At 43.9% G+C, this 14,424-nt stretch overlaps 1 protein-coding gene across 1 annotated transcript in view; it reads right to left on the minus strand.

Moving 5' to 3' along the window:
* Positions 1-14,424, minus strand: part of mcf2a (MCF.2 cell line derived transforming sequence a) — a 50,901-nt gene that overhangs the window by 24,186 nt on the left and 12,291 nt on the right. The window contains exons 3-13 of the mRNA XM_080774213.1: positions 12,968-13,082; positions 11,794-11,884; positions 8,280-8,399; positions 7,859-7,975; positions 6,987-7,136; positions 6,467-6,582; positions 4,286-4,400; positions 3,920-4,039; positions 3,455-3,646; positions 2,905-3,096; positions 2,155-2,326 (exon numbers count right to left, since the gene is read on the minus strand). Of these exons, the coding sequence (XP_080630339.1) occupies positions 2,155-2,326; positions 2,905-3,096; positions 3,455-3,646; positions 3,920-4,039; positions 4,286-4,400; positions 6,467-6,582; positions 6,987-7,136; positions 7,859-7,975; positions 8,280-8,399; positions 11,794-11,884; positions 12,968-13,082 (1,500 nt within the window). The remainder of the gene's footprint in view (positions 1-2,154; positions 2,327-2,904; positions 3,097-3,454; positions 3,647-3,919; positions 4,040-4,285; positions 4,401-6,466; positions 6,583-6,986; positions 7,137-7,858; positions 7,976-8,279; positions 8,400-11,793; positions 11,885-12,967; positions 13,083-14,424) is intronic.

Raw genomic sequence — 14,424 nt, forward strand, 5'->3', positions numbered from 1 at the left:
CAAAGTCACCCCAAACACTTTCACGATTTTTCTAATGTTCTCAAAAGCAGATGTACGGCACAAAGTGTCACGCCGTGAGCTTTCGTTGCTGTCGGGAGGAAACCTCATAACTCAATTTTTGTGCTATTTAACACCCTTTAGGTCTGTGTATTGTTTCGAAAATATTGAACCAATGGAAAGTAGTAAAAAGTGCTTTGGACAAAACCTCTTAGCTCCATTGGACCCTCAAAATGTCTGCTAAAGCAACTAACTCTCCCCCTCTCATGGAAGTAATTGGCAATATATAAAGTTACAACACCAACTTTGATGAGGCTGTATTGCTTTGTTATAAAAATATGAGGTTTTCTTTATTTCCTGAAAAATTTACATTTGGGAGGTTTCCTCCCGACAGCAGGGATATCTGCTATTTTTGAACAGCCAACGCTAAAATCTAAAATGGACACAGCTGCTTTCCTGGTTTTAACGGGTTAAGCTAATCATGTGTGTGTGTGTGTGTGACAGTACAGTATATGTGTGGAAGCGTGTACTGTATGTATGTATCATGCATCATCTAAAATCAAAGCCAACACGCCTCTCTTCATCTCGTCTCTTAAATGGATGTTCTCCAGAGCGTTGGCAGAAGTCAGGCAGAGCTTATATAATGAGCCTCTCTCTTCCCTGGCAGAGTTCTCATTACTGTACACTCCTATGGTAAAGATCTGAGACGCACCATGATAACCTTGAGGAAGGCCCGAGGTTCCGAAACATCATATAAATGAAAGAGAAATGCATAATGGGAGCCGCTGCTCTTTTAGATCTCTTAGAATTAGAACAAAATCTTTATGGGGCTAGTCAAAAGCCTTTATTTAACCACATTAACCCTGTTATAATAATAGGCGGAAATAGACAAAAGATCTGGTGAAAGTATAGATGAACATTTCCCCGAGGCCCCTCACAATAAAAGAATGAATAGTAAATTATATCTATATTATGGCAGCGATCACTTTCTCTCTCCCACTGCAGAAGAAGTTTGTAAAGTTTTGGTCTAATTGGCACTCAAACAACTGAATAGAACTAGTGTGTAAGGGCACAGTGCCCAAACATCCAGTCATACTCGTGCCCATACAGTATATACACACTCTCTCCTCTCCCACATTATATTCCACACTGGCAGCATTAATTGGGAACTACGGTACATAGGCTTCGGCCCGCCTCCTTTGAGGCCTGCAGATGAAAGGTTCTTTAAAGTATACATGAAGCACATATGTGGCTCTGACACAGCTAAGCATCCTGGCCCATAAAAGGCCCTAGATATCCCTGAGGGAAGCTGTAATTATTATTACACTAGCTTCCCTTGTGGCTCGTTTGAAAAAAGAAAAGGTGGGCCGTTAGAAGACACAGGAACACTTTACGTCAACGTATCGGGGACCGTGTGATGTTCCACCAAAGTGCTAGTGAGCCAGGGGCCAGGGGCCAGGGGAGACAAGCATCCTACAGGGACAGAGGCCTGGACAGATAAGGGCAAGGCCCAGTGTACCTGGATGATCAAAGACTCACGCATTTAATCTGCTGTGAAGCCGATGCAGATGAAGATGTGTACAAACAAATGTGTCCATATTTTAATGTTTTGTGTAGGCTGTCAGGCTTTCACCTGACAGAGACGATAGGCCTACTATATATTAATATAAATGTATGAGGCTTTCACCTGACAGAGACGATATGCCTACTATACAGTATATTAATATAAATGTATGAGGCTTTCACCTGACAGAGACGATATGCCTATTATATATTTGTCGCTGTCAGGTGGAAACCTTGCACGTCCAAAAGCATAATTATTATTTTGGGGGGGAAATGTAAAAGAAGAACCTTTATTCCATGAAACTAAAAACAACATTAATATGGAGATACAAGGTTTCTACCTGAAAGCAGTGACATTCTGTAGCTATAGTTCAGGTGCACATTTCCATTAAAGTATTACCTTCACTTTATAATTAAAGTATTCAAGCTCCTGCTAACATTTCTTGAGCTTGTCAATAAGCTATTTGCCGGGTACTATTTGTCGCTATCAATGTTTATCTGTGTGTGTGTGTGTGTGTGTGTGTGTGTGTGTGTGTGTGTGTGTGTGTGTGTGTGTGTGTGTGTGTGTGTGTGTGTGTGTGTGTGTGTCTCTACCATGCTTAGGGGAGAAGAGCGGTGACTTGGTGTGTGGAGGGTTCTCGGGCCTGGGGGCCACCAGCTGCACAGGGCGGACATGTTTGTCGGCCAGCTTCCTCAGACACGCCTGCCTGTTCTGGATCATGTCCTGCACTGTGGCGTGCTTTTCAAACGTCTTCCCGATCTGGGCCTGGAAACAACAAGGTTATTGGATTATTCATGCCCTCTATAGGAGCAACGTTACTGAGCATATTATAATATCGTTCTCACTCCTTTTTCTTTCATAAATCAATGCTATTGAAGTCTTGAACACCTTATTATTATTATTTATTTTCATTTCCTGAGATTTTGTCAGTAAAAGAATGATAAAATAGTCCATGCAGCACTGATAGAGTGGATGTACTAGTGTATAAAAAACACAAAAAGTGTGTAAAAATATAGAGATAAGAGGTTTTTGCCCAACAGCGACGATATATAATGAAATCTGGATCAGCGTTTGATGTTGAAGTGAAAGGGAGATGTTTCCCCCTGTGGATCAGATGATGTTCATCATCATAGCAGCCTGGCAGGGGGTTATTTGGGCAACTTCCACCCCCTAGTGTTCACGTTTAACCTTACATTTATGCAAATTCCAACTCTGAATTGTTTTAGCAGATTAATCTGTTTTCATTGCAATCGATGTGACACGTGTTATAATGTATTTGACTCCCCCCTGCTGCCTCTCTCTAACGCTCTCTGCCTGGTGCCTGCCTGGTGTGTCCAGTATACCTGCAGCTGTGCTGTGAGGACGGCCTCATGCTCCATGGCCAGGACGTCGGGCCCTGAGCTCAGCACGGAGGGTGCGTCCTCCAGAAGCCTCTCCAGGTCCCTCAGGGCGGCCTGAGCACCCTCCTTGGACTGGAACCTGTCCACCAGCTGCTGGGCCAGCATGTACGCTCCCTGGTCACACCAGCTCTGGGCCTGGGAGGACACCATGGATATTATTATTATGTCCCCATCACTATATATTTATTTTGCTCCCGATCCGATTCCGATCATGTGATTTTTGAGTATGTGCCGATACCGATTTGCCCCCTGATCCTAATATTTTTATAGGACACGTACCGATCAGTTGAAAATGACGTGATCGGCCCCAATTTTACGATCACGTGATCACGGATCGGATCTGACTGACTGACTGACTGACTGTCTGTCTGTCTGTCTGTCTGTCTGTCTGTCTGTCTGTCTGTCTGTCTGTCTGTCTGTCTGTCTGTCTGTCTGTCTGTCTGCACACACGTCACGTGCACAAGTCCCCCCCGTACCCCTGTACGTACTGTACCTGTCCGAGGCACAGCAGCAGCTGGTGTGTGTGCGTGAGGCGTGCGCGCTTGGCCTTGAGCGCGGTGCTGAGCGTGTCGGAGTGGTGGCGGAGCTCGTTGCAGCGCTGCACGATGAGCGCCATGGCGTAGTGGTGGCCGGCCGCCAGCTGGTGGCCGTGAAGGATGATTATCTGGGCCCGGCTCATCACGTCCTGACAACGTCACAGACGATGGAGGACAAAAAGGAAGTTACAGTCGCGCACATTTATCCTAATATAAATAGAAAACATCTAAGCATATATAGCTTGTTGCTTAGCAGAAAAGGAAACAAAAATAATAAGCTCTAGTCTAGATATTTTAAACTATATTTTCGTGAACGGAAATGGCAGCTTCCGTTACTCAGCTCATGGGGGCTATACTGTAGGTCCAGACTCTATATAGCATTCGTAGATTGTGGAATAGTTGTCTGGCTGTGATCTTCTCACCTGTGCGTGTGTGTCCAGACTCTCCCACTCTCTCAGAGACTGTTCTATCTGAGCCACGGTGTCTCCCGTCGAGGACACCTCTCTCTCCTGAGCCAGCAGGCGCTCCAGACACGACTCCATCTGAACGGGACGCACACACACAGGCAGATGGACACTGGATCTGCACACACGCGCGCGTGCGTGTACACACACACACACACACACACACACACACACACACACACACACACACACACACACACACACACACACACACACACACACACACACACACACACACACACACACACACACACACACACACACACACACACACACACACACACACACACACACACACACACACAAGATGTCCGGAACACTCACCTCCTTAAAGCTTTTCTCGTATTTGAGGAGCTGAAGGAACTGGTGCAGTTTTAAATGGTGCTTCTCAAAGAAGCCGTCGAAAGCGGCCTCCATGTCTCGGAGCTGAGCCAAGAGCCTGAGCGGAGACAGAGAGACATGACGCTCTGTGATCACTCACACCGTCACTTAATGTTCACTCACACCATCACCTCAACCAGCACTTTGTTGATTTAATAGACTAAAAATAAGACAACTCAAATGTTATAGGAAGGAACTAGCTAGTGGACAAGATATCCAGTATAAGTCACTTTAGGGAAACTAAGCAAAAGCGTACCCCCCTGTCACACCCCTCTCCATCTTTTGCTAATGATCTAAATATATTTTTCTGCCGTTGAATGAATGACTTCAGTGCTGAGCGTGATAGTGTGTGTATGTCCATTCCAGAGTATGTCCCTATTACACTCAGTGAAAATGAAATTGTATTAAGCCCAACTCGGCGCCTGGGCCAGATGGCCTTAGAGGTAGAATGTTGAAAGAAAATGTTAATGAACTTAAAAGGTATTGTGTTGAAGCTATTCCAGTATTTGCTTGACTCTCTAACAATGCCCTGTTTTGGAAAGTGTCTTGTATTGTGCCTCTCCCCAAGAAGCCTGGAGCCACTGAACTAAAAGACTTCAGGCCCATTGCTCTTACTTCTATTTTGAGAAAATGTTTTGAAAGAGTAAGCAGACAAATTACAGTGATGGTTTCTCACAGCTTTAAATCATCTCCAATTTGCTTATAAAAGTCAGAGAGGAACTGATGATGCAACTATCAGCCTGTTTAACACCCTGTCGAAGCGTGTAAGTAACCAACGCCTCCACCTACTACGCAAGGTCAACTCCTTTAGAGTGAGCAAGCATATCATGGAAACAGTCTATAAGAACCTGATAGAGGGAATCTTGACTTTTAACATGGCAATGTGCTATGGCATGTTAAACTATTTCACTGGACGAACAATAATTCGTTCATGAGCTGGTCGAGCTAGCCGCCTCCATTCACTGCCTGGTGCGAGATTTGCCACAGAGAGCGTCATGACCATGACTTTTCCTTCTCTAAACTTCCTTGGTGGAGGTCCTGTACCTCTGTACTGTGTCCCAGTCTAACTTCATGTAACAGTGAGGTGTCCTGTACCTCTGTACTGTGTCCCAGTCTAACTTCACGTAACAGTGAGGTGTCCTGTTACCTCTGTACTGTGTCCCAGTCTAACTTCACGTAACAGTGAGGTGTCCTGTTACCTCTGTACTGTGTCCCAGTCTAACTTCACGTAACAGTGAGGTGTTCTGTTACCTCTGTACTGTGTCCCAGTCTAACTTCACTTAACAGTGAGGTGTCCTGTTACCTCTGTACTGTGTCCCAGTCTAACTTCACGTAACAGTGAGGTGTCCTGTTACCTCTGTACTGTGTCCCAGTCTAACTTCACGTAACAGTGAGGTGTTCTGTACCTCTGTACTGTGTCCCAGTCTAACTTCATGTAACAGTGAGGTGTCCTGTACCTCTGTACTGTGTCCCAGTCTAACTTCATGTAACAGTGGGGTGTTCTGTACCTCTGTACTGTGTCCCAGTCTAACTTCATGTAACAGTGAGGTGTCCTGTTACCTCTGTACTGTGTCCCAGTCTAACTTCACGTAACAGTGAGGTGTCCTGTTACCTCTGTACTGTGTCCCAGTCTAACTTCACGTAACAGTGAGGTGTTCTGTACCTCTGTACTGTGTCCCAGTCTAACTTCATGTAACAGTGAGGTGTCCTGTACCTCTGTACTGTGTCCCAGTCTAACTTCATGTAACAGTGAGGTGTCCTGTACCTCTGTACTGTGTCCCAGTCTAACTTCACGTAACAGTGAGGTGTCCTGTTACCTCTGTACTGTGTCCCAGTCTAACTTCACGTAACAGTGAGGTGTCCTGTTACCTCTGTACTGTGTCCCAGTCTAACTTCACGTAACAGTGAGGTGTTCTGTACCTCTGTACTGTGTCCCAGTCTAACTTCATGTAACAGTGAGGTGTCCTGTACCTCTGTACTGTGTCCCAGTCTAACTTCATGTAACAGTGAGGTGTCCTGTACCTCTGTACTGTGTCCCAGTCTAACTTCATGTAACAGTGAGGTGTCCTGTACCTCTGTACTGTGTCCCAGTCTAACTTCACGTAACAGTGAGGTGTTCTGTACCTCTGTACTGTGTCCCAGTCTAACTTCACGTCCCAGTGGGGGTCTTCCTCTGTCCCCGATGCCTCCAGGCTGGAGAGGAGGTGCCGGCCCTCCTTTGACACTGATCTGATGGCGTCCTGCACAAGATGGAATAACTTAAGGCACCGACAACATTCAACAAAACCAGCGCAGACACCAACAGGTGCATGATACTGTACATTATGTTCTGATGTAAAAGAAAACACACCAATTTTTGAATAATCGTCAAATCTTTGAATACGAACGATTTTAACTCAAATCTTTGCTTCTGGGGGGGTCCCTGGATCAACATATTTTTAGATGGGGGTCGGCGGCCAATTACATATAAATCTTGGGGGTCCTTGACATGAAAGTGTTTGAGAACCACTGACACAGAAACATGAGTTTTTCAGAAAACAGATTTAGAAGACATTGTGTAGAATCTTTCCTCCGCCTGGTCTAATGATTTCACTGGACAAACAATAACGCTCCTAAAGCCAGAATCTGAAGTGAAGTGTCCCACCTTGAGCCTCCTGTACTTGTCGGTGTGAGTCTTCAGCAGGTACTCGATGGTGTTGCCCTCGTCCGGCAGCTCAGTCTCTGCCAGCTCTGTTCCGAAGGCCTGCAGCATCTGGGCTATGTCTTTCACTGTCACTGCAAAACTCTCAATGGCCTGTAGGGGGGAGCAGAGACCACACACACAAAATAATTAAAACAACAACACCACCATGATGTGAGCAGTAGAGCAGTGTTGATTTCGTCGACTAAAACTAAGACGAAACATGTTTCGTCGACTACCTTTTTTCACTGACCAAAACTAAATGGAAATTAAATGGAAACTAAGCTACGATGACTAAATAATAAGACTAAATGTATTGACAATGTCGTCAACGAATAAAAACTAGACTAAAATGTTAGGAAGGGACTAGTGGACAAGAAATCCAGTATAAGTCATTTTACAATTAGTTGCATGCTGAAGATAGATCTACAAGTTCACAACGCGTCGTGCTGCAACTTGTTGTGAGCTTGTAGATCGTCTATTTTCAGCAAGTGAAAAAAACATTCATTATGACGGCATCAAGGCCCGCCAAAATACATTTTGTTCGACTAAATCAATTGTAGATTTAGTCTACTACAATCTTATGATATTTAGTCGACTAAAACTAGACTAACACCAAGACATTCCAGGTGACTAAAATGTGTCTGAAACTAATTGAAAACTATTCAAGAGACTATGACTAAAACTAAAATCAAAGATTGCTGCCAAAAACAACACTGCAGTAGAGCCATGACGTTTTTGTGCAAAGGTTTAATTACCCCTTCATGGATATTCACAGCTTCAGATTCAGTGTATTGTATCCAAACTTTATTTTTCAGTCCACCCTGTGGCCTTACCGTTCGTAGGACAATCCAGTCACTGTGGCAATAGTCCAAAGTGCCACCAAACTCAGAGGTCAGCTGGTTCTCATCGATGTAGCGCAGCAGGTCAGTGACAGAGCTCAGCATCACCACCTAAAAAAGATAAGACACGGTGCTGTGTGAGAACTCGCCAACTCTGCAAGGTTCAGTTGGACAACTTCTGCTTTCTTCTTGTTTCAATAAAGTACTACTGGTCTAAATGGATTGTTGGGCCGCTCAGGGCTGTGATCCACAGAGCTTGGCTATAAGGTGCATATTATGGAGAACCTATTTTTTTGTTTTTAATAAAAATCCTCTTAATCATGGGAGCCATTTTGCATGGATCTTTCTGCTCTAATCCACCTGGTGAGGTGGTGGTGTGGGACATGCTCTGTTGACGGAGGAGAATGTGCATTACTGGCATCTTCAGCATGAAGTCCTCCTGGCTGAAGCGGAAGCCCAGGTCGGTGACGGTGCGCTGGAAGAAGCTGGTGGGCCGTAGCACCAGCACCAGGTGGAGGTTCCCTGGGAACGAGGCCTGCAGAGAGACACAGTATACACACACACACACACACACACACACACACACACACACACACACACACACACACAGCTGTCATATCTGCTTGGAAAATGAGAAGTATTACATCCCTATGTGCTTGACCTGAGGTCGATTCTACAAATGTCTTCTAAATCCTGACAGTTTTCAGAACAAAACCTATGTTTCTATATCAGTGGTTCTCAAACTATTTCATGTGAAGCAGCCCCAGAATTATATGTAATTGGCCGCCGACCCTCATCTGAAAATATGTTGTTCCAGGGACCACCCCCTAGAAGCAAAGATTTGAGTTTTAATTAAAACGTTCGCTCTGAAAGAATATATATTCCAAATGTGGTCACATATGCCAATTTTAACAATTGCTCAACATATGCAAGACTTGCAAGTTAGCATCCGGCAGTTTCTAAATGCTGGGGACCCATACTCTACAACAGGGGTGCCCAAAAGGTAGATTGTGAGTAGATCACAAAGGCTGTGCAGGTAGAGTCTACAACATTTCTAACATAAAACCTTGGTGTACTCAACAGCCGGGTTCATAATGGGGCTCTATGGGCTGTTCCAATAGTAAAGCTTCATGTGCTGAGACAACAGTGGCTCAACAGTGGCTCATCTGTACACTATCGTCTGGGACAGAAAGGTTAGGAAGCAGGTTAAGAAGAAGGATCTATCCGTCACAGACAGGCATCATTAACTAGCCACTGTATAACTGCTTTTTACTGTTTGCTGTATCCACACTCTCAGCTGTCAGTCCAGAGATTTAACTGTCAGAAGACCCAGCCTAATGAGTGCAGGGATCAGAGACTACACTACAAAGATGTCACCAGTGGTGGGAAAAGTACTCAAGTAAAAGTAGCAATACTGCAATGTATAGAAATACTCTGTTACAAGTAAAAGCCGGGATTCAAAATGTAGGCTACTTGTTTAAAAGTATACAAAGTATTGGTATCAAAAAGTGCTTAAAGTAGGCTACCAATTGTAAAAAGTATACTCATTATGCAGAATGTCACAAGTTTTTTCAAATGTAACTCTTTTGAAAATAGCAGATTTACAAGCTCACAATGCTTCACATTGTGAATGATTGATGGACTGAACATGTGTATTCACAGTATGTAGAATGGGTACATTTCAAATGAAAGCCATGAAAAGCAAGACTTGTTCATGTGCTTGTAGATGGACTTTCAAATAGCCAAAGCCTAAAATAGGGCTCAAGTGGTTAATGTATGTTTGTTTTGTAACAATGATCAAAATCTAAAAAAGTAACTATAGTAACAAAGTTTTCAAATTGTAGTGGAGTAAAAGTATGGCATTTGCCTCTGAGGTGTAGTAGAAGTAATTAAGTATTGAAATTTGGAAATACTCATGTAAAGAAAACATTACCTCAAAATGTTACTTGTCTTAAGTAGCCTACTTGAGTGAGTAAATGTACTTTGTGATTTTCTCGACTTTACACCAAGTGGATGTCACAAAGTTAAGCTGCAGGACATGTGCAGGTCATTTAAGGAAACATATCCTTAACATGCATCAATGTGACATATCTTGTGGTGAAATGCACATTGCTGATGAGGCAGAGGCTATACATTACACTGCAATCTACTGTACAGCATTGGCCAGTTTTGAAAGGTTGCAGTTTTGCTGCTGTGCTACATCAAACGAAAAATGCATGATTATTATGTAGCCTATACAGTGTATAGTTCACAGTAATTAAACAGTTCATAAATAGTCGCCTTTTTTAAATAAAAAAAGATGTGGCCCGGACTTAATGCATGGACATGGACACATACTGTAGGCTATTAACCATGATGGATTAATAATTCACACATTATGAGGTGGCAGTAACATGTAGGCCTATGGTGTGCGTTTATTTAAATCACATCAATGCGATTTGCATGTGATGATATGTGCATAACTTTTGACATTCATTCGCCCTCAAGTCATCCCCCCGCCCCAAAAAACCGATGACTTGAGTCTCGCGGGCGGCAGAAATGGAACAACATGCATTTAAAATCCAATCCATAGTAGTGATCATGCAGTTGGATTTTCAGTCAGGTTGCAATTTACTGAAACAATTGCATGACTAAGCGGAATTGGCGATCCGCAGTGCTACAGTCAGCAGCAGCATCTGAGCTCTGCAGCCGCGGTCGGTCGGTGCATGATCGCTGCTTCAGAACTGCCGCAGTTATACCCAGCCAGGACCCGTCCCACTCCCAGCCCACCCAAAACTTCACCCTAACTCTTTTTTTAGTACGGTAAATAATCAACCGTTACCGGGGTCCTCCGCATCTTGGGCATTCCTCGTCGATGAGAACTCTCAGTCATCATGTTCGATGCTGCTGCCATCTCGGCGGTGTAAGTAACAAAACAAAAATGTGCTTTTTATTGCTTTGCTTGCCAAAATGGCAAGCCCTCCTCCTCGCCCGTCCCGTCCGTTAAATCGCCACCCAAGGAATATAATAAGGCTCTCAGAGGCTGCCTGCTCTCCCGCAGAGAGAGAGCCACGTACCGCGCTGACTGCAGCCTCTCTCTCTCTCTCCCCTGTTCCCAGAATCCCACAACCACCCCAACATCATCATCACATCATCATACCGTCCGCTCCACGGAATGAAACGTCATCAAAAGTAAACACCCACAGTATTAGCTTCTTTTTTTTAGCACGATTTCCAGTCACAGCATTATGGGAGTAGCAGTCCCCATAATTATGATGACATTATATGGCACTATAGGGATATCTGGGAAATTGGTTATTTTGTCCCAAAATGTAAAAATAAATATATATTTATTTGGAAAATGTTTTTAAAGTAAAGTATAGCCTATATATATATGGGAGTAGAACACATGCTTAAACATTCGACAATAAGGTCTAATATTTCTTGCTACAAAACCTATAGGCTATATATCCAGTCATTTTAGGCATAAACGAGAAGTTGAAGGATAAAATGTCCATGTTCACAATCATATTGTCCATTATGGACAAGCCCGAAAAAGTTTGCCTTTCAATCACATTTCAATATTACAGTTGCATTAATAAATCACATTGTATAACATTAGGCTATACTTTAATATTCTGGCATAAAGGTCTGCATCATACAGTTGTATCATTGCCTGCGAGTCTGACTAAAGCCAGATGCTTCAGAAGATATCAGTATACAGTGAGGATACCATGGACAGCGCTTTGCTGGTTCAGCACATACAGTACATAGATAAAAATGTGCATTATCAGGAAATCTCCATTATGCAGGAAACGCGTGCAGCGTCTGTGTCTGACGATCGATATTTCCCTGCATGGCCCCCTTACCTCCATGCATCATGTCCTCATAAAATCTCACTATAAAAAGAAATAATAGTCTGAAAGCAAACTGAAATGAGAGAAGCTCACCGCTATTCTTGCAAGTGCTGTTTTAATAGAAGCCCAAGTATCCAGTCTTCGATCTAAAATGATGATGAATTTTACCCCTGGCTGCCTCTTTCTGCAATCACAAACAAGAACATCATTTCAGTTTTGTGCATGTTTCGTGTACCGGTATGTCATTTATAGGCATTTGAGCCAAGTACAATGTCAAAAGTATAACTAACTTATATTAGTTGACTGTGATGAATTCTCCTGGTAGGCTACAGTGATGAACTAGAGCCTGACCTAGTGACAAACTGTATGGACATGTGGGAACTGCACACCCAATGAATTGCCTGTTGATCTTCTGCAGTGGTCCTCAAACTTTTTCACGTCAAGGACCCCCAAAAGTATACTTAGGCAATTTGGCCACGGATCCCCCATCTGATTATGTTTTATGCCAGGAAACCCCAGAATTTGTGTCCAGATTATCCAAAACATTTTGACAAAACATTTGACAATAATTCAATTCAAAAATAGCATATACGAGCTTACAGCGTGCCACAAAGTGATGCAATGTGAGTGTATAAAAAGACTGTGATTTTATATATTTACACATTTTGCTGAGGACCCCCTGGCTAGAACCCGCGCCGAGGACCTCTAGGCGGGGGGTCCATTGCCTGATGTCGTTGCCAGACTGATGTATTCACTCACATGTTCCTTCACAGAACATGACTGAATCCACGATCAGTCTGGCAATGCTGGAACCCCACTTTCTGCACCTGACCACAAAAGGTTGCCATACTGAGGAGGACTCCACTATAGCACAAGTACTGTATATGAGCTTGTGCCTTGAGAACACTGGGCAAGTTGTGCACAGAATGTATAAACTCTGGAGTCGATGCTGCATTGCAGGGAACGGAGAGGTGTGGGAAGCAGGGGGGGGGGGGGGCAATACACAGAGAGAGAGAGACAGAGACAGAGAGAGAGAGGCGCTGAACATTGGGATATTTGTATAAATGGAGAAACTATAACTCACAAGACTATTCCACTTAAAAAATGGGAGAACCCTATAAACACTATAAATTATGGTCCACAATGCATAATATGATGCTTGATAATTACACATGAACCTCTGTACTATACTGTAACTGTGAATGGAAATGTGCTAATAAAATTTAAAAAAGAGCTAAATAGAGAAGTTTATAGGGAGGCCACACACCGAGGTATGAGAGTGAGGTATGTTAGAACTTTGGCCAAGGCTTCCTCTGGGATGTCGCTGAAAGCCGAGCATTCTGGGAGAGTGATGATGACGCTGGAGTCTTCTCCTCGACCTCCTGCAAAGGAAAACAAACATGGAACAATCAGCAATTTCCACACAGAACCCAATGTGTAGCCATCATCAGCCCAGGTGGCCACTGGACATTCAGGAGAGCTGCACAGTGTGGCATTACGGTGTGTCAGTAGCCTGGCTAATAAGCCAGACCGAATCAGCCTTTGGCAAAAAACTATTGCCTGCCGGCGGTCTGGCTTATTAGCCAGGCTAGTGTGTCAGAGCCTTAGATATAGACACAGTTACGCAAACTGCGTTCACTTCATGGGGCTTCAGTCTAATGGCGGCTCTCCCACATAGACTTCTATTGAGCATGGGGACAACCAACTAACTGGGACAAGTTCTGGCAAGTATAGGCAGAAATGCATTGGACTCAGGCAACTTGGACTCAGCTTTGATCCCTGTATTTTAGATTGTTTTGTAGTAATAGTACAACATAAACATTGAAGCGACTTTAGATGTTACTGTACAATACTTTAAAACAGTTGTCATGTGTCCATGTTGCACACATGCCTAAAATAGCTCATATTTGCACCGCCCTCGTTGAAAACAATGCATTTCCAACTCCAGCTTGTCTCAGTTCAGGCTGCATGAACATCACTCGGTTTCTGCCCCCTCTATATCGTAACTCTTCTATTAGATGGCTCTGCCCGCCCCCTCTATATCGTAACTCTTCTATTAGATGGCTCTGCCCCCTCTATATCGTAACTCTTCTATTAGATGGCTCTGCCCCCTCTATATCGTAACTCTTCTATTAGATGGCTCTGCCCGCCCCCTCTATATCGTAACTCTTCTATTAGATGGCTCTGGGGTGTGTGTAGCTCTGGTTTCTGCCCCCTCTATATCCTAACTCTTCTATTAGATGGCTCTGCTCCCTCTATATCGTAACTCTTCTATTAGATGGCTCTGGGGTGTGTGTAGCTCTGGTTTCTGCCCCCTCTATATCCTAACTCTTCTATTAGATGGCTCTGCTCCCTCTATATCGTAACTCTTCTATTAGAGGGCTCTGCCCTCTCTATATCGTAACTCTTCTATTAGAGGGCTCTGGGGTGTGTGTAGCTCTGATCCATAGCCTTACTGCTCTTGCTGCCGTTGCATTAAGGCTATGGGACTGATTGGCTTCCTGCCTCGCATCATAATTGTAGTTACTCCACTGCGCCCTCTACCGATATTGCCAAGAGAAAACCATCGTAGAGAAGATTTTTCCTTCGGGTGAAAATAAATCCCTTTCTGGCCCAAAGCTGCATTGCTGTGGTGGGTATAGGTAAAACATTATTTTCGCTACAGAGGAGAGGCTGGTCTGCATTTATGCGAGCCCTGGAAGTCGACAGTAACATAGCTATGGA

Source organism: Protomyctophum bolini, assembly GCF_963924005.1.
Source record: "Protomyctophum bolini genome assembly, chromosome: 10".
Lineage (NCBI taxonomy): Eukaryota > Metazoa > Chordata > Actinopteri > Myctophiformes > Myctophidae > Protomyctophum > Protomyctophum bolini.